Source organism: Ammodytes marinus, assembly GCF_949987685.1.
Source record: "Ammodytes marinus genome assembly, chromosome: 4".
Lineage (NCBI taxonomy): Eukaryota > Metazoa > Chordata > Actinopteri > Uranoscopiformes > Ammodytidae > Ammodytes > Ammodytes marinus.
Genome location: NC_137233.1, coordinates 26,106,948 through 26,130,195, shown reverse-complemented (window position 1 = coordinate 26,130,195; position 23,248 = coordinate 26,106,948). Strand labels below are relative to the sequence as shown.

The window sequence follows — 23,248 nt, the reverse complement described above, 5'->3', positions numbered from 1 at the left end:
TTGTAAGTAGCTCTGAGTGTGGTTGTCTCGTTGCCTTCCGATCTGAGGAAGACTAGTACCTGACCAATATATACGTATATATGTATATATGTACACACAGTATTTCACCACAGAATTAATTTCAATTTTACTGAAAATATTTCAAATAGTTTTTTCTCATGATCTGACAAGTTTATTTTTCAGTTATACAGTTTGAGTTAAACTCAAAGAAAGAGTGCATCTTAATAAGATATTCAGTAGAGGATGTAGATACTCTTTCTCTTCCCAGTTGACTGTAATTGAATCTGGGGACAGGAGATTTTAAACAATGCTCCATTAACTTCTAAGAACTTTAAGATCTCAGTCAGTGTTACTAAACTGTGTGTATGTTGCTGTTTCTGCCCAGCACTGAGAGCTCATTGACAGCAGCACATGGCAGAGTTGTTTTGAGACTTCTCTGGAAGCCTGTTCTTCATCAGCCATTGTCACACAATGTTTGTGTGACAATGGCTGGGCTCTAGCTGCATATTATTGTGCTCATTGTGAAATATATTTCACTTAGCCCACTAGTAACGTTATGACATATCTTAACTGGCATTGTCAAATAAGCCAATAAACATTTCTTAACAGTTTTAGTAGAATATCGCCTGCCAAAGTCCCAAGTGTTGGGCTTTATGTCCACCTTATAGATAGTGATGAATAATATTTGAAAACAATGTAAACACAAGGTTAAATTGTTTCAACAGTATGATACACTGTAATAATATTACAGTAGGAATGCCTCTTTATACTGAAACATGGGAGAAGGGGACAGAAAAGGCAGGAGAAGTATCTTATCTTTGGTGCTTCTTATCTATGGACTTAATAATAACAATGCAACTTTTTTTGTAATTGGCAATACTTGCACTTGAGCAGTCAGTGGCTACATTCTACATTCCTTCTCTGGTTGAGTCTGTCCTCTAAAATCCTCTCATCCTAAATTATTTTAAAATGACATAACGTTTAAGAAAACGCTTAATCCTTGTGTATCACTGCCATCACAGGCAGAAAGTGACTGCATCAAAGTCGGAGGCCATGGAAGTCGGAGGCCGACCTGGTCAGGTCTGTTTGAGGACAGATGTGATGTGAATGATCCCAGTGTTAATCTAACACTGTGTGACGACAGTGAACACCTCTCTTGTTGTCACTGTTGTCCATTGCTATGGCGACAATAATACACAAGTCTCTATGCTGTCATTGGTCAAAAACAACAGTCACACCCTTCAGTCTGGAATGTGGTGCTCGAATCAACCACCTCTGGCTGCCGGAGGATGTGTGTGTGTGTGTGGGCATTTTTACATTTATTGGCAACTTTACATCCCTGGCATGTTCTACCTCTCTCTTGTTAGTCCTTCTCCATCCATCCATCAACCAACATTTCTGTCCTGCTATACTCTTGAAGGACGTTCCTTATATTTATTGACCTTGAATTTCTAGCTTTCTGGCCCCCTTATAAAAGTATTGCAGGAACTGTCCGTCTTGAGTGTCAGGGTATACATTATCCTGTTTGGTAAGGACATTATAGCCTTGACACTTCTTCAAAAGTGTTGTATAAACACTCTTGAATTAAACCTGCAGTGTGTAGAATTTTGGGTTTTATTTCCTAGCAGATTTTGTAGAAAGTAATTATAATATCCATAAGTACATTTAATTTAGTGCATAATAGCTGAAAAAAAAAATTTAATTATTTTTTTCCCCCTTAGAAAGGTTCTCATATATGTCCATATTTCTGCATATTTTGGACCAAGGCCTAGTGCCGCCATCTTGAAAGTGTCATAGTTGGAATGTCATCAGGTGCATTGTTTAAAATTTAGAATTGTTCTTGTCCTTGAAGGCCACTGTAGCTTCTGTTATTATTCAAAAGGGGTGGGGTTACCCAGGGAGCGTTGCATTCTAGAACTTTCTTGATAATGTCATATTACACACTGCACCTTTAAGGTAAAGCAGGACTGAAACATTGGTTAAGATGCTGAGCAAGAGCAACAGAGTGCGGGCTCTCCTTTATTTTTACCCAGGTCCATATTTAACCAATGCACCTGCATCCAAGTTTGCCGAATGTGCAAATACTCCTGTTGAAAACAAAAACACAGTTTGAAGTTGGGGTGACAAAAGTTTTCAGTGTGTTTTCCTTCCCAGACAGAGATGAAATGCAAGGAATGTTTTTTTTTAAATTTGTTGCCAACATTGATGCCTGTTGAGAAATCGAAAATGTCACTGTGGGAGTCCTGAAATGATTATGATGGTTACTTGTTATATCATTCACTGCACTTGCATAACCTTTTATCGCTCTGTTTATCTCTCCCTCTCTCCAGTCGCAGCCTAAAGAGGCCACACCCAAACCGGCAACCCGGGCCTCCACTGTGAAGCCTGCCCAGTTTGAGGTAACAATACATTCATCTTTATTATCCTTTGACCTCCTCTCCTCTCTCTCTCTCTCCCTCTCTCCCTCTCTCTGTAAACTATTAGCTTCTTCAATCAGTCGATTGTTGTCTGACTGACCCCTGACCTGCCCATTATCTGGACTATGTGTAGTATTTCCTACCCTGTTCCAGCACTGTGCAGCTTTATGATTTTATTTGTTTTGTAAAGTGAGCCGTTCTGTAGCACACTGAAAAAAGAACACTTTCCTTTTCCTTCCATTCAATCACAAGAAAGGTAACACCCAGTTTCTCAGTCATTGGGAAACAGTTTTAACTGCTTAAGGCTGTTCTCGAACAATGGACCAAAGGCATTGTCCCTTTTTATGTTTCATGAAAAGAGTTGGAAGACTTCAGCATAGACTCTGAAGGCATTTAGCATAAACTGCACTTAAATGTGATGTAAAAAAAAACAAAAAAAACATAGTTGCCTTATGACTATTTTTTGTCTTTAAACAATGTCTGAAACCTCATTTAGGCTCTTAAACACAGGGCGTTCAGTGTCTTTTTTCACTTCTTTAAGGCCAGACAGTTTTACAATTTGCCAGACTGGAGGGTTTTCACTTGGCCTTCCATGTTTTCTATTTTAGTGTCTAGCTTGTAGAGAAAGGCTTCAATGAGATATTTCAACTTTGAAGTGGACTGTATGCAGAGAATACGTGCACGGATAGTCAAATATTATTGAATTATAATGTGTGAGAAGAATAACATGGGTTATTTACAGACTGAGCTTGAATTTCTCATTAACCTTCAGCTATAAGGGCCTCTTGTTAGAAGCTGACCTCTCTGCCCCTCTTAATGCCTGTTGGTTAACTTTGTCTCAGTGGGGTATACAGTAGCTGCTCATGTTTCATTGGCAGTGTATATGAGCAGTGCAGTGCAGCTGTGTATGTGCAGTCAGTGGACAGTATATCATATACAGCTACAGAAATAACATCTACACAACCATCTTTAGTTTGTTATTCTTACAGGGGCGCTCCGGTGGGCTTTAACTTTGCACTATTTAATGGGGGATATCCTAATTTTGAGGAATTTATTTGGTCAATTTCAGACTTATCTCCTAGCTTGCAGTTGCTAATACATGCTTCAGTAAACCGCACGTAAAAAGTTGTCATCCTGATTTGTTCAGAATGTAGACATCACATTTTTTCAAAGTTAGGAACAGGCATCCAAATTGTAGAGGAGATCAATAGGCCCTAAAACTACCACATCCAACACCGATAGAGGATTATAAAGATGCTCTTCATTAGCTAGCTTACAACTAGCTCAAGTAGCTCTACTAGCTTACTCTGGGTCTCTGTCTTTATGGCCCTTTCCCAAACGACTCCCTAGGCACTCCCACTCCGTGAGCGAGTGTGACTTGCTGTGGAGTCACCCTCGCGGCTGTGAAGTGCCACTCGATCATTAAGGGTAGGGTATAACAACGGCGCGGCTTTGGCAAGCCCTCGCCTCTGTCAGACGGAAACTAGACTAACTAACACTAGTTAAACTGTTAAGTCTTTATTTCTCACCCTAAAATAAAATTCCACCACATTTATATTTGACCTGAAACACTCTTTACATTAATATTCAGCTACGCATGTGAGAGTAAAATGTATGAATAAAAACAAACACTCCCATGATTTTTTGGCTGCATAATTAATTTTTTGTTAAACATTTTGTAACTGCATAGGCTATTCTTAATTTTACCAGCTCAGTCTGTAGTGGAGAAAACTGGTGGGTGTTTGATCCGCTGTTTAATTATCCTTTTAGTTTACATGCACAGCATACAAAACCAGGGAAAAGAACAATAGTCTGCTAAAGCATGTATTCCACTTGTCATGATCTGCCATTACGACCGACGAATCGCGGCAGTTAATTAGCGTGCATAAATTATAATGCACTGCAAGGGTGGTCATAAATAAGAAAAGTCATGCGCTCCAGCTGACTGACGTCACCGCCGCTATTACTACCCCTCATCGGCTGTAACAGAAACACAAATCTTACTAACAATTTAAGGAAATAATAATCACTGTCCCTTATTAACTTGTGGTCATTTTCTTCATCTGCTTCGTTTTATCTTTTTCCACGCCTTGAAAATACACTAACGGTAGACAAGTGGCATAATCAAATCAACAAGTGTAAAACAACATGTTCGTTCCGATATTGTAGGCTACCCTCTGGTTCCGTCATTTAGGGCTATGCATAAAAATAATCAATCAAATGTCTGTTTGAGGTAAGAGAACGTTTCATTTATAATTCGGGAAACAAACTCCCTGGAACTCTCATTTGTAAGTTAGCTCCTCCATTCCGGACATAATTGATTGGCGGACACCTGTGTCAAACGTAGGGCTGAGCCAACGTCGATGCAGACTCGGGCTGTGTCTGAAATCGCGCACTTCTGTACTTACACTTACTTTTTTGAGTGCACTTTGCGCAAAACCGGAGAGTGTGCCAAAATGCAGTGCACTGTAAGTTCCTCGGCCGTGCACTCAAAACGGTCTAAAACTTGAGTGTGGAGCGATGGACACTTTCCACACTCAACGGCCGCCATCTTGCCTACGTAGCGGAGAGGACGGGACATTAAAATCAAAATAGAGGAGCTTGAAGCAACTGTGGAGACGGACGCGCTCTACAAAAGTTAAATTACACATTTGTTTAGTTTTTCCGTACAACTACACTGTTTTAGACTGTATCCGACCGTTTAAAAAAAAATACCACCGAAGAAGAACCTTCAAAATGCAAAGTCATTTCCGGTAGGTGCGCGACGGCAGTTTGGACAGTGCACTGTAGAAATGAGAGCACTGCGTCTATAAGTAAGTGTACTGTAGGGATAATAAAGTGCACTCAATGTAAGTGCACTTACGTGAGTGCGCGATTTCAGACACAGCCTCGGTCTTTATCACCCACTTACACTCGAGGCTCGATGGTTTGGGACGACACTCAATATGGCGGGCCCTCCCCGCGAACGCGCAAACGGAGGGATAGTGGATAGGGTTAGGGTGTAGGGGGTGGATCTAGATTGGGCCTCTGTCAATAGGTCAAGATCCAAAACCACTAGCTCCTGCATTTCCCGTACTGCAGTCAATATTATAATTTCATTTGAGGTTTCAAGGCCGAAATAACCCTGATGACCTAATCTTCTCACTTCCCTTGAATGCCACAGTATTTTCCCCCCTGAGTAGGCTATAGCTGACCTTTTTTGTGTAACATCATTGGATTGTCAATTTCCGCAAACAAGCATCCACTGCCTGAGCACTGATAAAGGTAGATGATGGACTTTTCCCACACCTGGTGCATTGCAGAAAGTTTCCTCGGGATCCTCCAGCATGGCTACAAAGCCTGTGGGGGTTACCACGGCAACAGGAAAAGCCACTGCTGGGAGTGGCGTAGCAGCAGGAGGAAGTGCTCCATTTGGAACAGCAGGAAAAGCAGAGGTAGATGGACTGGGTGCCTGAATGAAAAGCGGAGGGGTCTTTTTGGCTGTTTTGGGGCTGATATAACATGATCCACCGCTTCCTTGTGCACTCTGCTAGTCATGATGGCAGCTCACATCACTTCTTCACTGGCTCCATCATCTTCTTCTTTTTTATTATTTTTGCAAACCTCCCTGTATAAGTCTATTCTCCGAACATCTCGGCCTATCACTTGATGTATCACATCAGCTAGCTATTGTGTTATCACGCTTGGGGCGAACGCTCACCACAAACTTTGGGGCTGACTTCATTAATAACTTTCCCGTGCTTCTTGGTTTGTAGACTAACACTTCGGCAGCAGGCGCTGCTGTTATTGACATGTCGACTGCTGGGTCTACTGTTGTTGACATGACGTCATCTGGGCCGAGGGGCGGTCCCAAAGACATGTCAAAGGTAATGGTGTCGTCATGACAAAAGTCCTGGTCGAGCCGTTTTCTTGTGTATTTCCACATTACTGCTGACCATTTTCAAGATGTTTTAAATGATTGATTTAACTGATTTTAGGCAGTGTGAAGGTACTTGAATACTTAATCAACATTGTCTTTCATTGAGGTCATGAAAAAACTTCCGAAGCCATTTGCTTGTGGGAAAGTCCAACATACTGTGTGTGTGTGTGTGTGTGTGTGTGTGTGTGTGTGTGTGTGTGTGTGTGTGTGTGTGTGTGTGTGTGTATAGGTGTGTCAGCTAATCTTTCAACACAGTTTTGAGCAGCTGACTCTCACATTTCAAATACAATATGATGACTTCCTGAAGTTTTTTCAAACATCCTCTGCTTGCTGCATTGCCATTAGAAATCTCTATCACATTTGGAAGCAGAACATCAATTTGAAAAAAAAAAAAAAAAAAAGGGTCAGCAGTAATGTACAATAATAGTAATATAATAATAATATGTTATATAATAATAACAATCATGAAGAAGCGCCAACATTCCATCATACACATGGATCAATGGCCAGATTAGTCTCAGTACTAACCTGGTTAACAACTCAGGGTGTTTGCTTTAATCTGACTACAGGGGCCGATCTGAGAGATCATTGCATTATATGTTTTCCCACTTGCGTTCACTAACACATGTTTAAATGTTGTCGACATCTACTATCAATATGTTTACTGGCTCTTGTACATAAGTGCTGTGAATCTGTCATCCTCGTGTCTGTTCGTGCCTAATCATTTGGCAACATTGTTTGTAGACTTCACCTGTACCCCAAGTCAAAGCCACTGCTACAGTTCCTTCTCCCACCGCTGGAGCCAAACCTAAAGAGTCACCCAAAGACACAGCCAAGGTAGACTGGACTGGCTCAACAGGTTTCTCTGACTTCCAAAGGCCTCCGTGCCTTCCTCCCAGGCTAACTTCTTTTCTTTCCGTAACATCTTCTTTTGTGTCCCAGAGGGCTTAATATCACAACGTTTTGATGCTTTCTTGGCCTGAGAAGACTCAGATATTGGCTGCTTTGGACATTGCTCGCTTTGGGGGTTTCTTTTAAAAAACAAGTCACTGCTTTGCTTTGGCCCTCTCACTCCTTTATTGGAGATGACCAGCTGGGAAGTAAAAAGGACTTTTTATTCTTGACTCTAAAATGCCCACGCTTGTTGCTGTATTTAGAAGTGCACACCTGTCCACTTGCAACACCCTGCATACACACCATAAATCTGAGGAAACATATAGTGGAGAGGGGAGGCCTGCACTTTGGTGTCTTCACGCGCTTGTTTCATAGCAGAACACCTGCTGACACATCTAAACTCATCACAGTCTTCAAGGTGGTGGAGGCTTTCTTTCTGCTGAAGTCAGACCCTCATTGTCCTGTATTTTTTTCTTTCTTTTTTCTTTCTTGTGATTTAACTCCACATGTACTCGGCCTATAATGGATTTAAATGTGTTGCATTTAATAGAGTGCCACTGCCATCACCACACTCAAAGCTGATCTGCCTAAAGTTGAGCCTGCTAAAACACCCCAGCCTGCTGCGGCTGCAAATGTGTCTGTACAGGAGAAGAAGGAAGAAGCTAAATCGACCTCAAAGGTAGACAATCCCGAAACCAGCAAGGGTGCAGGGTGTCTGTTCTTTCCTCCTGTCTATTTCCTGTCAATAGAAAATCATCAGATGTGTGGAATTTAAAAAAAAAAGTTCATGTTGCTGCTCTGATTGAATAACCTAGAGATTCCTCAATGGTGTCACGCTTTGGGGAAATTGATCTGGGTTTAAGACTATTTTCAAATCTCTCTCTTTCCTTTTTACCTTGACTTATTTTATTTATGACTTCTGGTCTGCCGATCATTAATCAATTTGCTTTCAATTAGTGGAGCTTATTCCTTAATGTTGCGTGTTTCATGCCTTGGTACTGTGTACTGATTCTGGATCTGTGTTGCAGGTGCAGGTGGAGGTTCCTCCTGCAGCAGCTAAAGGAGCCCCAAAGGTAACGACTCACTGAAAACATTCTGTATGAGTCTGTTTTAAAAAGTGTGTTAGTTGCTGTAGTGTGCTGAGTTGTGTTGCATCTACGCAGGCACCTGTGGTGGATCCATTTGACGCCCTGGCCAGCAGCCTACCATCCGCTGATACTGTCTTACGCCCTGAGCCCGTATACACCGGGCCAGAAGTCAAAGAGGTACAGCATATAGCCACAGTGTGTGTGTATATATATATGTAAATAAACTGAGCAGTTGTGTGATTGTACTGATTTGCTGTGTGAATAACCGCATGTGTTGCATCTATCACAGCATGGTGTCACTTCCGAGGTGGGTATAGGGACCGGATTTGATGACCGCACGCTGCCTCCAGGCTACAGATTTGAAGATATGGTCAGTTCCTCTACTTCACCTGTTCTGATTCACGTAGTAGATTTGCCACACAGTCAATGGGTGTTTGTTTGTCTCAGTGAAAGATCCTACCGTTCCTTCTTTATAGGGATTTTTTCTTAAATAGTTCCTATGTGAAAACGGTTCACTGTCAGGTCTGTGGATTATTTTCGCATCCATAGTGAAGACGTTTTGAAATGTCATCATTCAATGCAAAATGAAACACAACCTCCATGTCACCTCTATTGTATTGTGGCAGAGATGAACAGGGCTAAATATTAAACCTCATGTGTTGTATGTCTGTTGCTTTAAATACAATAAATAATAGGAAACCTGGGGAGATTCATAATTTATTTATTCCCTGATCCAATAGTTCCAAAGTTGGGTTTAAACATTGAAAATGTGAGGCTATTTTAAACTCATGTGACATATTGGCACACGTATTGAAAAATGTCAAAGGATGCTTGAGAGATAGATATCAGTCAAAAACAACCTTAAAGTTGGAGTCAGCAATTCTGTCAAATGTTTTTGTCAAAATCACTTATTGTCCAAATCGGTGAATATCTCCTCACGATCCACTACAAATACACAGCTGTAAATGTGAATGTTAACAAAGGTAATGTAAAAAAGGGGCCCACAATAGACAGCAACATGTCTGTTTATAGAGCCTTGGCTGTGTATTCACACTGTATTTTTAGCTCACACAGTACAGAAAGGTTGCAGACCATGAGGAGATATTCCCTGAATTTGACAAAAAGTGATTTTTACAACGTGCATTCTCCAGATTCACTAACTCCACCTTTTATACATAAACGTCATGAAACTAAATTGATCTGCTGATACCATTAGAGGCAAATTATAAAATGTATTTTTTTAATTTGGGTGAAGGGAGCCTTTTAAGAAATGATTTAATATGTAGATCTACTATTTTGTCTAAAATCAATCTTTTTTTTCTTCTAGGGTCCTCTTCCTGTAGATATTAAACCCATTGATATTCCGGTAAGTGAAATACTTGCTCTTTAAACTCACTAAACTCTTTTGCCCACATGTGTACGCTCTAGTGGAGGAACATGTGACTGTTATGGAGCATAATTACAAGGAGTTTAAATATTGATATTATTGCTTTTTTTCATCCCAGAAACCAATGACCAGTGACGAGGCCCTGGATTCTCTTTCATTTGGATTCGGGTCTCCGACTGTTCCGGCTGAACCCAAGAAGCCAGAGGTCAGAGTCTTGAAGCTTGTATCACTCAGCTGCTAGTCTCCCCTCCCAACTTTACACCGAGCGTACACTCTTCACAAAAGCCCATCTTCGGTTTAAAGATGCACTATGTAACTTTGGGTTACATAGTGCATAACTGAATAAACAAACTTTACTCACAGGAAAAAAAAGGGTCCACAGTAGACAGCAACATGCCTGTTTGCAGAGCCTTGGCTGTGTATTCACACTGTATTTTTAGCTCATACAGTACAGAAAGGTTGCAGACCGTGAGGAGATATTCCCTGAATTTGACAAAAAGTGATCTTTACAACGTGCATTCTCCAGATTCACTAACTCCACCTTTTATACATAAACGTCATGAAACTAAATTGATCTGCTGATACCATTACAGGCAAATTATAAAATTTATTTTTGTAATTTGGGTGAAGGGAGCCTTTTAAGAAATTATTTAATATGTAGACCTACTATTTTGTCTAAAATCAATCGTTTTTTTTTCTAGGGTCCTGCTCCTCTAAATATTAAACCCACTGATATTCCGGTAAGTGAAATACTTGCTCTTTAAAATCACTAAACTCTTTGCCCCACATGTGTAAGCAAATGGGCCCACACACACTCACTCACTCACTTGCATTGCACACACATTCAGGAAGAAGTGTTTCCACTGCATGATCTGCTGGTTCCTCTAGAGTGGGGAATGTTGCATAGCACTTGTTGGGTGTTGTCTTAGCAAACAGCACACAGGACCCACCTTCTATGTTTTGTGCTTGTCGGCTCTTGTCAGACCAAACCCAAATAGTCACGTAGAAATGCATGCATGACCAAGTTGACACACTCACACACATTATACATCTACAGTATAACACTCTTTGATATCCACCCATAAGAAGGTTACTATTTACTCTCCCTCAACACACCCACATTAGCACCTTAGCCTACTCCCACTTTGACATCTTGTCTTGCAAGTTTGTTCTGAGTCTCTCGGCAATCTGTTTCCACCCTGATAGTTTCCTTGTGTGTGAGTTTTTTCGTTTTGATGTTGTTCATATTACTGCTCCATAAGAGACGTTTTATCTATCAAATATGTTTATTTTAGCATGATTTAAGGTCATTTGTGGGGTTTCTTTTTTGTATACATGGAATGTTAAGGGTGTGTCTGTACTTTTCCTTCACTGTTGGTACATGCAGTCTGGTTTGCATTATTTAGCCGCTTTTTGTTTGCTTTGGTAAGACATGCCCTCTAGTGGAGGAACATGTGACTGTTATGGAGCATAATTATAAGGAGTTTTTCCTTAAATATTGATATTATTGCTTTTTTTCATCCCAGAAACCAATGACCAGTGACCAGGCCCTGGATTCTCTTTCATTTGGATTCGGGTCTCCCAAGAAGCCAGAGGTCAGAGTCTTGAAGCTTGTATCACTCAGCTGCTAGTCTCCCCTCCCAACTTTACACCGAGCGTACACTCTTCACAAAAGCCTATCTTCGGTTTAAAGGTGCACTATGTAACTTCGGGTTACATAGTGCATAACTGAATAAACAAAACTTTACTCACAGGAAAATTGGATCACAAGAACACTGTTTGAAGTTAGAAAGCTACCTGAAAAGTTACTGTTTCACTGTTGTTAACAGCAGCAGGGCCCACATTGTTCTGATTTATGATATAATTATTCAATACTTAGAATTACACGTTTTGTAAACTAACTGTGTGCACCTTTTAATGAAATATATGTGATCTTTTTTAATAATTGAACAATTTCCCTTTTCTGTATGAAATACACAGATGAAGGGAAATGACAGCGTCAGCGCTTCCACTGCTGGCCCAGCTAACTTTGCACCACCTCCTGTAAAGGTAAAGTAAATCTTTCAAGTAAATGTCTTCTATGGCGGCATCTGACATAGACAGACATCTCATGGTCTGATGTCGTGTCCATATTGCAGGAAGCTGCACCACCCGCTGATAAAAAAGCTAAGATGCAGGCATTATTGGATGATTTCTCTCTGGAGTCTTTTCTTCCCTCTGCCACTGCAAAGGTACAGCAAGATCAATCCGCCCTTTTCTTCTAATTAACAGAAAACACTTTTCTGAAAACCACATGAGGCTCAGAACTTGCGTGAAATGTTTATTTCTACTTTTAAAAAAAAGAAGACAAAAGTTGATTTGTTGTTGTTTTGTAGACAAATGAGTCCTCTGCAGTTCCTAAGGATCGGGTTCCTCCTATTTGTATGACAGCAGAAGTAATGAAAAACGAAACAAAGCCCAAGATTAAGAAGGTGAGACAAACAATGTACTGACTTTTCCCATTTCATCTGTCCCTCTCTAGTGTTTCTTCTCAGTTTTGCCAGAGTGTCACTCTTACAGAGAAAAAAAATAAACACTTTATTTCAAAACATTTCAACAATAAATGCATGACAGATCTGTAGAGCAATATCTCCTGTTCTCTCCTTAGGACGACTCTCTGTCTCTGGATGCTCTCAGTGCTCTTAGCGACACTTTGCCAGAAGACAAACCAAAACCTGAATCCCCCAAACTCAGACCAGAGGACATGGTCAAGGTAGGAGCGCAAACACTCACAGGCACATAGTTTTGAGACGGCTTTTGATTACAGAGAGCCTGCTGCTGTTGGCTGCAACATTTGTGTATCAGGCCCTCACAGAAACACTCACCAAGTATTGTCAATGTTTCTATTTACAGGAGGACAAACACAAGACGGAGAAAGGTGTGTTAGTGGGAGAGAGGGAAGACTCACGTCCTCCAGAGTACAGGTTTAAAGAGGACAAACTCAACAAGCTGCCTGCTCCCAAACCTGAGGTGAGACGAGGACAAATTCCCTTTTAAGGCTCTTAGAAAGTAGGATATCACTGTGGTAGAAACACAATAATAGGCTACCGGCGGGATATTGACGTACAGTATGTTTCTCTCTTTTTCCTCATCACGTCCTTCTCTATTCTTCCTGCAGCCCACCATGGATGCAGGTGAGGCAATGGACGCTTTGATGGGAGACTTTTCCTCAGCAGCTCCTGCTTTCCAGGCTCCTGTTATCAAGCCCTCAGCTCCTCCTGCACAGGTAGGCAACACTGTAGATGTGTTCCTAGTAGCCTACATGTCGGCAAAATCTGCAATGAGAAGTATATAGATAAATCATTCCAGCAGATGTAAAAAAATAAGCATCTGGCATGTTTTTGTGTGCTACACTAATTAAATGAATTGTGTGCAATTTGTAGAGAAAGCTGAATTTTAGCATTGGCATATACGCCTATCATCTCATTTCTCTCTGACTTATTTAAGGAACCTTTTCATGCTCTGTCCTGCTGAGAGTTAGAAGAGAAGACTGATAGCCTACTATGTTCATGTATGTAGGCCTATGTCAAATATGGAGTAGGGTCCAGCTGCAGCCCCGGAGACAAGTTACCCTGGCGTGACAACAACACCCAGGCGTGACGGAAGTAACTGTGGTGTGACGGACGTGATTTTTGACTATTTAGCTTCCATGACATGTCTGCTATGTCACTCATTTGCCCTAACCCTAACCACCAGCTATGATGCCTGAACCTAATCCTCAAAACAATATAGGCCTAAATAACCGAAATTTAGTAGCCCATCGGTCTGCGGTCTTTTTTATTGTTTGACGTGACGTACTCAAGATGGCCGCCGCCGTGTTCCGTCTTCTAACCTCTCCCTGTCCCTTTGCCCTAACCCTAACCACCCAACTGTGATGCCTGAACCTAATCGCCAAAACAATATAAATAACACAAACTTAGTATCGGTCTGCTGTCTTGTTATTGTTTGACGTTGTTTACAACTTAGAAGTTTATGACGTTGCAAAAATAAAATCTACAGGTAACGTCCGTCACACCACAGTTACTTCCGTCACGCCTGGGTGTCGTTGTCACGCCAGGGTGCTTGTCTCCGGGGCTGCAGCTGGATGCTATTGCAAATATGAAGCTACTGCCAGTAGGTGGTTAGCTTCATTGTACAGTTAAGAGAGCGGTATCCATCTTCTCACTTTAGGCAATAAATTAAATAATTAAAAATCCCAAAATGACTCACTATTATTTAGGACATTGTTTGAATCAGATCTTATGTTCAGATATTTTTATTTTCTTGATATTGTGTTATTGATGAAAGATGTTTTCTCTGTTCCAGACCAAAGTAGACGATTTGTCAGCACTGGATATACTTGGTGGAGATTTTGTGGCTCCATCTAAAGCTGCTGGAGTTAGTGCACCTGCCCCCCCTCCTGCCAATAAGAAACCTGAGGTAAAGCTTTTGGTACATGAATGTGTGTTTGCATATCTGGGAACTCTTTTTCTCCATCTATAGGCTAGGGTATCTCCTCACTGAGTTGGTAGAATAAATGAAAATCATTTGTATTCTCAGTTGTGTGAGCCTGTAGGCCTTCCTGTAAAAAATAATGGTTTATCCTATGGGGCACCTCAGCCCTGTTATATCCATACAGTCTATGATCATAACTCTGTCAAACTGAAACATAGGCCACATCATGCACAAACTACTACTGTCAGTGGTCTCAAAATCTCCTGTTCTCTCCTTAGATCGACCCTCTGTCTCTGGATGCTCTCAGTGCTCTTAGCGACACTTTACCAGAAGACAAACCAAAACCTGAATCCCCCAAACTCAGACCCGAGGACATGGTCAAGGTAGGAGCGCAAACACTCACAGGCACAGAGTTCATAGCTCTTGATTGCAGAGAGCCTTCTGCTATTGGCCGCAACAGTTGTGTTTCAGCTCCTCACAGAAACTCACCTTGTCATTTCTTTCTTTTTACAGGAGGACAAACACAAGACGGAGAAAGGTGTGTTAGTGGGAGAGAGGGAAGACTCACGTCCTCCAGAGTACAGGTTTAAAGAGGACAAACTCAACAAGCTGCCTGCTCCCAAACCTGAGGTGAGACGAGGACAAATTCCCTTTATGCCTCGTTTCCACTGAGCAACACGGTTTGATTCGGCAGGGCACAGTAACCCTAGATCTAGCATGCGTTTCTACTGCCAACAGCACCCTTACTTGGTAGGCAGGGTTTTTCTCTTAACACAGGACTCTTTGCTCTTGCCGAGGTTACTACACACGGCCGTTTATCACTCAAACGGAAATGATTGTCGACCAATCAGTGGACAGCAGTGTCTAGCTCCACCATTATGGGACGGCTTAGCACCCCAACAAGATGTTGCCGAAAATGGTGCGGCTCTGCTCGTAAATTTTGATCCCATTTCCAACTTTTGACAGTGGAAACGCAAATCTATGCCTCACCAAACCGAACTGCTCAGTGGAAACAAGGCTTTAAAGTATTACATTTTCAGCAACACAATAATAACTACAGGATATTGACGTAAAGTGTATTTCTCTCTTTTCCCTCATCATGCGCTTCTCTCCTCCTGCTGCAGCCCACCATGAACACCAGTGAGGCCATGGACGCTTTGATGGGAGACTTTTCCTCATCAGCTCTGGCGTTCCAGGCTCCTGTTATCAAGCCCTCAGCTCCTCCTGCACAGGTAGATTTATTATGTATTTATTTGACTGCAGCCCTAAGCAACACACAGATACTTCCTTTGCAAGGGAAAAGTTCTATAGAATCACAATGTCTTCATACACTTGAATTATGTCCCTTTCCTCAGCCCTCTGCAGACTTTGCTCTGGATGCCTTGGCGGGCGACTTTGTGTCCTCCGCCGCTGCTCCGGTCGTCAAGTCAGCTGCTTATGTTCCCGTGGAAACCGCCCCCCATGTAAACACACAACGTACAACTCAAGCCTTTTTGGACTCCTTTCTCAAACTGCAGCTATGTAAGAATCTTTTTTGTCTGTGTTTGTGCACACTCAGCTGGAAGGGGAAGCAGACAATGCCCTGGATGCCCTGTCAGACTCCTTGGCAGATATCAAACCCATTCCGCAGCCCGTCCCGGTTCCTGTCAAAGACATTGTCAAGGTAGCCACTTTGCTTCAGGAGCACAGCCACAGAAAAATATTTTTTCACTCTACGTGTAAGGCATCCAGACCAGTCCTTTCATGTGTGCTGATTTTGTTTGGTTGTTGCAGGAGAAAAAGATCCTTGAAGAGAAGCTGATTAAGATGGGAGAGAGAGACGACTCGCTGCCACCAGAGTATAGACCCACTGAGGAAGATCTCAAGGTAAACGGACATTTTAAACTAAAGTTGAAAGGTGAAATTAAGAAAAGCCGCATTGCTTTATGTGTGAATGAGGCTTTGTCAGGTAACTGTTTTAAGTTGTATGAAAATAATGTGCGATGGTGTTGATTTGAATATTCACTGGGACGTGATTAATTACAGTATACAGCGTAATTCAGTAACTGTGTGTGTCTAATGTTCATCAATTTCACTTTAAGAAAATGGCAGAGGAAAAAGCAAAAGCAGCTGCAGAACCCAAGAAGGTAAAGATGCACACACACATACTCAGAATATGACTGCAGACAGACGAGCTTTGTGAAATGAAATACACTAGACTATATTGTATATAGGATTAGCTGATAGAGGTGTATTTCCTGTCTTTCCCCGCCCTTTAGAAGACTATGGATGATAAAACAGCCTTGGACCTGCTCTCCAGCGACTTCTCTACTGAACCTGAGCCCCCTGTAGCGGTCGCATCATCTGCAGCCACAGCAAAGCTGGAACCTCCTGTGCTGGACTCAGAGCCCCTGAAGGTAGCACAGAAAATAAGATGGATTTTATTGTGGAACAGTGTACTTAATAGTAATTATTGAAACATTAAACAAGCACTGTTAGTATCAAGGACATGTATTGGTGCAGCATTGTTTTGGATTCTGACTTATTTTACCATTGGCTGCTGCATGACATTTGACATGTTTGTTGATCTCATAAACTTTTCTTTCAAAATTATTTCCCAGCCAATGGCCGGTCCCGTCCTAGACAAGCTGTCAAGCACCCTGCTCCCTGATGCCCCAGAATTCAAACCTAAGACAGAGAAACCAAAGGTAAAGAGATCTGTGTGGGGTTAATCCGTTTATTGCCATTATTCAAAACACAAGGGTAACTTAAGAACCCATGCTTACCATACTCCAAACACATACACTTATGAATGCTCTAAAGAGCCATAACCTTTGGAATAGAAAAGCTAAGACACATTTGCCATTGACTTAATCCTGTTCTGTTCTTAAACAGTATGTATGGTTTCAGCTAACATTACTCATCAAAACAAAAGTTTTAGACAATGTCTCTGTACTTCAGTCATCTTGGATCTACTCTGAACCCTCTTCCTCTGGAGGTTTCTGAAGCAATTCAAGAAAATGTTTCTAGAAGAGTCATTGGGACTCTGATAATTAGCTTTTATTGTTACATTAAGAGTTCAATGTTTTTACTTTGATCTTTCACTTCACATGTAAAGTTTCACTTTAAGCAGTCTGATAAATACAGGCCCAGATCTAAATCTCTGTACATACTGACATCCAGTGGTAGGAATGTGCTATTGACTAGTGGCAGTTCATAAGTATGGGTTCCTTATGTTACACCCTTTTTAGTTTTTCATTTCAACGTAGCGCCCTCTGTAGGGCGTTATTTGCACTTATGGTGCAGTAAGTGCATTGTAAGTGCACGATGGTCACCACTCTCGGTGACCTCTTGGAGCAACGTGGAGCTGCCGAGCCATAACCAAGGTGTCAACTTTGTTACAGGGCAAGAGCAAGTCAAAGTCAAAGTCTAAAGTAAGGAAACTGCCCGCTGCATGAAGATCTAAATTCAGTTGGAAATGGACTGGAAATTAATCTGTGCTTATATTTCAATCAAAATATCTCCAGTGGCGAAGCATGCACAAAACTGCATGCGATTCACTCTCCCGTCCCTGCTTCGTTAATTCCCCAAAATCATATCCTCAAACCTGTATGATTATTGCATGCAAACGCCTGCCTCTTCTTTTCCTTCATATATTTTTTAAATAATTTAATCGTATTTCAGAAACACCATGCAGAACAGCCACCAGCCGATGACGTGCTATCAGCTGAGCTAAGCTCTGATGTAGTGCCCACATCTACAAAGAAGGGAGGCAAGAGCTAGACCACTTGGTAAGGCTTGTTCTCATCCTCTGCTAGATTTTCAGCCAATGAAAGATAGAATGTGCTCAAAATGACATGGTTAAAAAGGCGACATCTTTCCACTGACTGCCCAATATGTCACTGTCTGTTGTAGGTTGTCGCCACGACTCGTCCTCTCCGGTCCCAGCGGCGCATCAGCGAGGGAGCTGCTTGCTGGATCATGTTTCTATTTTTCTAAATCGTCAAGAATGTATACTGGATGAAAGACAAACCTAAAAATACCCATGTCACACACACAAACACACACATGCACTCCTACACACACACACACACACACACACACACACACACACACACACACACACACACACACACACACACACACACACACACACACACACACACACACACACACACACAACACAGCTCGGCGTGCAGTGCCTTTCTCGCTCGGTTTCACATGTATTTAAGGATGAGAAGCTTGTGGTTGCTGTCTTTGGAGAAAATAAAAAGAAGACTTTTACAAAAACGGAGATGGAGAGTGAAAGAATAAATGATGAAGAAAGGAGAGGAAATAATTGGGGAAGAGAGGCGTTACTGACGTGCTGAGGGAAGAAGGGCGTGGCTCATTAGAGTCCTGTATGTACATCTCTGCGGACAGTTTCTATTAATTCAGTGGCACTAATCTCACAACACGCCGTTTATCTAAGCCTGGTGGTGCTGCTGCAATGTTGGTTGGACCGGCGGTGGTGATGGTCAGCTCACATGGGGAAGCAGCACAGAGTGGGTGTAGAGTATCGGGATGTTTGTGCAATTTTGATGTACACAGAAAAAAAAGCCAAGTTATCCATCATAATGTGGTCAGATGCCATTAAGACACTAGTGTACAGCTTATTTTGCTTCTATTTTGGACAACACATAGTTTACATTATTGAATATGTGGAGGATTTCCAGAGGGTGTTCTGCTTGATTCTGTATCAAATGCCTTTTACTCACTGAGGGTCTTTTGTATGTATTTGGCCTTGTATGAAATAAAACAATCCCGGTGTCCAAAAGTGCACTAAGTGAACCGAGGTGGATGCAAGCTTTGTTGACAGCCCTTGTTTGTATACTGTAAAAAAAAATGAAAATAAAATAAAAAAGCTCTATATGAAAGAACACTGTATAATTTTAGAAAGGGCTTTAAACTGTAAAGTCAAAAAAGTATACTTTCCCAATTTTTTGTTTTCAAAGGTTTTGTGTGGGTGTGAGTCAAAATAAGAGATATTTTAGTTGTGGGAATACTAATTCAATAAAAAAAATCTAAAAATGAAAACGGTCTGGTTTCTATCTGTCTTGTGCCTGAAAGAAGAAAAAAAGCCCAACATGAGCTGCCTTAAATGTGTCGTAAAAAGCTAAATTCCGCAGGAAATCAACAAACATTGTTTTCTCAATTGTGCAAGAGAAATCTATTCAACTGAATAGGAACCGAATCTCTTAAATTATAATTTTTTTCTACTCCTGACTACGTGTTTTTTTCACTCTGCAGAGTTGTTTAAGCCCACTTCCTTAAACGAGAAAAACTTAATGTAACTCTTCATATTTCTTTGCTAAGACCCTGAATGACTGATAAGCAAATGACTAGGTTTGAAGTACTGAAAAAAAGAAGAAATAGATACAATTTATTGCAGCGAAAGAAGAACGCTTTTCCAGGTGGTATTATATTGTATTTTATTCATTTATCTTACAATATTTGTAAGAGATGTAAATTACAAAAAATCAAGACACTGGGAAATTTCTAAAATGCTGTATCTTCTACAATATAAACATTTTCATATTTGTTCCTTATTTATTTGAAACCATAAACATGTAAAGTACAAGGAATAAAACTAGTAAAACTAAATATAATAAGAACCTGCTCACACACTTCTTTTGTTATTTCAGGCAGTGAACATTTCTATGGTTTACAATAGATTAACAAATATGAAAAACATTTATATCGTAAAAGATAATACAATATTTACTTATTCTCAAGACGGAAATCAACTTCCCAGAGAAAGTAATTTTCTTAACTGTGGTTAGTTAATTTTTTCCAGCTGAAGCAAGTTTAGTTCTTGTTGAAATCACAAAACTGAGGGTAAATATTGTAATTAAGGTAAAAAACCAATGAAGGTAAGCTGAAAAAAGGAGTTTAAAATTGGCTTTCAGAAGTGTAGATTTTAAATGCAAATCAATATATACAAATTATAGTCAATTATATACAATATATTTTATATCAAAAACAATGAGTGCTTTTTAAGGTAATCTGATACATTGTAATGTCATCAAACAGCGAATAAGAAAAAAAAAAAAATCTGTACAAATACAGAAATGTTTGTGAAACTGCGTCACGTAAATTCAAAGTGTCCGTAGTTCATTTATTTTCCGGGAGGCATCCGTGGCCTATGTGAGATAAACAAGATATTTATAAAAAGAAAGAAAAAATAATTATAAATAATATCACATTTATACTTCACAACCTGTAAGGAATTACATTCTAGAGAGTATTTAACAGGCGGATCATAGTGGTTTTATTTTAGTAGCAATGTGTTTTATTAGTGATAATTATTAATAAATGAATACATAGAACCCATGTTTCTCTGTTAGTGTTGTAACCCAGACTGTGTGGAAAAGGTTTCAAAACAGCATTTAAAAATAAGACAAACACTTTATTTTACAGACAAGTCATTTTCTAATGACTCCCTAAGAGAAGCGCTGCAAAGAGCTGTGTAATGTGGTACTAACTACCAGGAAATAGACAGCTCTGATCTGACAGAAATTTGAGTTAGTGTATAGATATTTAAATTCATGAGAAGATGTGTATTTCCTAAATTAACCGCTTTACTTAATTCAAAGTTGAGAAATATAACTAATAATCTAATTAAATAATTACATATGGAAATATTATTATTTTCTTGGTGGAGGGGGAATTATGGAAAACTGACCTCAATATTTCAAAGATACTGGTTAAGGCCCTAACTGGAACAATATTGGATTAAAAGAAAAATAAAGATATAACTTACTTTCTTTTGTAATGGTGTGGGCACCTCCGCGTCCTTTTTTCTAAAGCAAATCAAATGTGTAGTCAAAAACCTTGCAAATCATTTCACACACATTACAAAATGATAATCCAGGTTTGAAGCAAGAAGCGCAAACTAAGGAAATGAAAATTGCTGAGGCAATTTAGCAGAATATAAAACAAGAAGTTTCAGCTTTCGAAAGCGCAGACATTTATAAAGACTATACGTATCAGCTGCCATATAGCAAAATGGGATGCAACATGCTACATGAAGGCTTTTCCTGTAGGTTTAAGCTCTTAGGTGGACTTACTGTTGCAGTACAATATGGTGAATATGAGGAGTACAAGAAGAAGGCCACATCCGCCGGCCAGTGAACCCAGGATGATTGGAGAACAAAACATAAAAGAACTGGTTCCTCCTGCAAAAACGTGCTCATTCATCACCTGATTCTGGTCACAGTATCGTGAATGTGAAGATGAAAAGGACATGGAACATTTACCTTGCTTGTCACAAACACATTGCACAGAAGTTGTTGTGAATAGGTTTGGTTTGGTTGTGGTGGTGGTCAATGGTGCAACTTTATCTGAAGAGACAGAAAAGATGTAATGGAAAAAGTTCGACTGAAAAGCATCCATCATATCATTGTTCAAACAAGCTCATCACACAAAACTCACCTCCGAGCAGTCGAGTTACTTTGCCAAACCTTAGTTCAGTGCCTTTATAAAGGGCCGCACAGCTGTATACGCCACTGTCCCGACCTTTGTTGAATCTCTTCAGTGTTAGGATCTTTTGTTCCATCTTTGTGTGGCTGAAGGTAGAAGAGTAGGAGCTTGGAATTGACTTTTCTCGACCATTGTTGGAGAAAGATGCAATGAATTCCATGCCAGATTGGTCCAGCGCTCGAAACCAGATGACGTAGAGGCCCATCTCACTAGGCTCACACTTGATATCAACAGAATGCCCCTCTTTGACGGTTATGTCTTCTCCAGCTCCTGGAGTCATGTCTAAAAGATTTGATAATAAAGAAGCAGTAATGTCATTCACTAACCGAAAGCAAACGAATAAGAAACAGACCAGAGGGACATTTAAGTCTGCCACATGGTAGCGAATAGACTTAGCAGTAAAAGATTTTAGGTTAAACTCACTTTGATGAAACACCAGAATCACCAAAACCTGAATCCACTTTTGGTCCATTTTAATCCTGCAGACGGCAATAGCTTAACAAGTCTTTGTATTGTTTGTTGGAGCCTGCTGGGAGATAATTTAGTGAGACATCAAACCCCGCCCAATCTGTGACCTTATTCTTCGCTGTGTCGAATGGGATCATTGCAGCGGAGTGCTGCAGAGACCTCCTGCAGCACGGTCGTGGTCGCGATGTTTGAAGTGGAGCCCACCTATCTGCACTTCACACCTCTGCCTCTGGTTTGAAGTATTGTCAAAACTTTACAATACATCTGCTCAACTTCATAATGAGACACAAAATTAGCAGTGCACAGTATTAAGTGCACGGAAGTGTAAAAACTTCATACAGAGCACATGCTAAATCGGTGTAGCAGCCCACTGTAACCAAACACAATTCTATTTGTGAATCTAAAGATGTTCGAATTTTAAGAGACTCGTCTTAATGACCAATGTAAGACAAACAAAAAATCCTTATTAGTATATGATGATTAGTTTAGTGTAACCCTGGCCCTATTTGTGATAAACTGTATTAATAGTTGAGAGCCTAGCTATCACTCCGTTAGGTATCACTGAAATAAACCTGTCAAATTATTGCTTCCCCTCAAAGTTTCAAAGTACGACAATAGCATTGTAAACTAAAAAATCTTCATCTGCATTACACAGCTAACCACATCCGACACCCAATCGGGATAACATTTTAACCACTAGATGGGGGCAAAAGCAAGACTTATGTCTTGTTGAGGGCGCTGCATTATTGATTACACCCCACTAGAAAGAAAAAAGCCAATGGAAGACACCTGCTGCCTGTGCCATTGGGGTGTGGCTTAAAGTGCAACATGCCAAGCTGGACGAGTCTTGAAAACCTACCTAGGGAGGCGCCCAGAGTACAGTCATTACCCAACCTTCATGACCAAAAGTAAGGGTAGGAATGAAGAACGCAGAGTAACATAATAGATTTCAATTCCAAACAAGTCTGATGATGTCAGCAGGGTAATTTTTGACTTAAAGACCTACTTCACCGGTGGAAATATGAAGGTGTATTGAACTCTGAGATCCTATGTAGTATAAATGTGCAGAAAATTTTGAAATCGGTTCATCCTAGCCTGAGAA

General features: G+C 40.6%; 2 protein-coding genes across 15 annotated transcripts in view; one reads left to right on the top strand and one right to left on the bottom strand.

Moving 5' to 3' along the window:
• Positions 1-19,086, top strand: part of cast (calpastatin) — a 39,762-nt gene extending 20,676 nt beyond the window's left edge. For 5 of the 14 annotated variants that reach the window (XM_080027016.1, XM_080027018.1, XM_080027010.1 and 2 more), the window contains exons 2-32: positions 2,331-2,399; positions 5,720-5,851; positions 6,173-6,283; positions 7,081-7,173; positions 7,781-7,909; positions 8,259-8,303; positions 8,394-8,495; positions 8,608-8,688; positions 9,646-9,684; positions 9,824-9,910; positions 10,407-10,445; positions 11,232-11,300; positions 11,686-11,754; positions 11,844-11,936; positions 12,081-12,176; positions 12,353-12,457; positions 12,598-12,714; positions 12,863-12,970; positions 14,050-14,163; positions 14,457-14,561; positions 14,692-14,808; positions 15,303-15,410; positions 15,534-15,641; positions 15,737-15,841; positions 15,952-16,044; positions 16,260-16,304; positions 16,437-16,574; positions 16,779-16,865; positions 17,562-17,591; positions 17,842-17,948; positions 18,073-19,086. In XM_080027016.1, the coding sequence (XP_079883142.1) occupies positions 2,331-2,399; positions 5,720-5,851; positions 6,173-6,283; positions 7,081-7,173; positions 7,781-7,909; positions 8,259-8,303; positions 8,394-8,495; positions 8,608-8,688; positions 9,646-9,684; positions 9,824-9,910; positions 10,407-10,445; positions 11,232-11,300; positions 11,686-11,754; positions 11,844-11,936; positions 12,081-12,176; positions 12,353-12,457; positions 12,598-12,714; positions 12,863-12,970; positions 14,050-14,163; positions 14,457-14,561; positions 14,692-14,808; positions 15,303-15,410; positions 15,534-15,641; positions 15,737-15,841; positions 15,952-16,044; positions 16,260-16,304; positions 16,437-16,574; positions 16,779-16,865; positions 17,562-17,591; positions 17,842-17,940 (2,733 nt within the window). In that variant the 3' untranslated portion in view covers positions 17,941-17,948; positions 18,073-19,086. The remainder of the gene's footprint in view (positions 1-2,330; positions 2,400-5,719; positions 5,852-6,172; positions 6,284-7,080; positions 7,174-7,780; positions 7,910-8,258; positions 8,304-8,393; positions 8,496-8,607; positions 8,689-9,645; positions 9,685-9,823; positions 9,911-10,406; positions 10,446-11,231; positions 11,301-11,685; positions 11,755-11,843; positions 11,937-12,080; positions 12,177-12,352; positions 12,458-12,597; positions 12,715-12,862; positions 12,971-14,049; positions 14,164-14,456; positions 14,562-14,691; positions 14,809-15,302; positions 15,411-15,533; positions 15,642-15,736; positions 15,842-15,951; positions 16,045-16,259; positions 16,305-16,436; positions 16,575-16,778; positions 16,866-17,561; positions 17,592-17,841; positions 17,949-18,072) is intronic. The other 9 variants (XM_080027023.1, XM_080027022.1, XM_080027012.1 and 6 more) reach the window with 5 other exon arrangements.
• A 607-nt stretch (positions 19,087-19,693) lies between these two features.
• Positions 19,694-22,241, bottom strand: cd8a (CD8a molecule). Its single transcript, XM_080026018.1, has 6 exons — positions 22,102-22,241; positions 21,631-21,960; positions 21,456-21,539; positions 21,267-21,374; positions 20,960-20,999; positions 19,694-20,339 (listed from the first exon to the last, which is right to left on the bottom strand). Exons 1-6 carry the CDS (start codon positions 22,148-22,150, stop codon positions 20,315-20,317), a joined length of 636 nt encoding a protein of 211 aa, XP_079882144.1. The 5' UTR covers positions 22,151-22,241; the 3' UTR covers positions 19,694-20,314.
• Between the last annotated feature and the right edge of the window lie 1,007 nt (positions 22,242-23,248).

Excerpts from the sequence above, each read along its gene's own strand:
- cd8a (XM_080026018.1), bottom strand. The coding sequence starts at position 22,150 with ATGGACCAAAAGTGGATTCAGGTTTTGGTGATTCTGGTGTTTCATCAA. Across the intron at positions 21,961-22,101 it reads GATTCTGGTGTTTCATCAAA|ACATGACTCCAGGAGCTGGA; the intron begins GTGAGTTTAACC and ends CAAATCTTTTAG. Across the intron at positions 20,340-20,959 it reads CCACACCATTACAAAAGAAA|GCCACGGATGCCTCCCGGAA; the intron begins GTAAGTTATATC and ends TATCTCACATAG.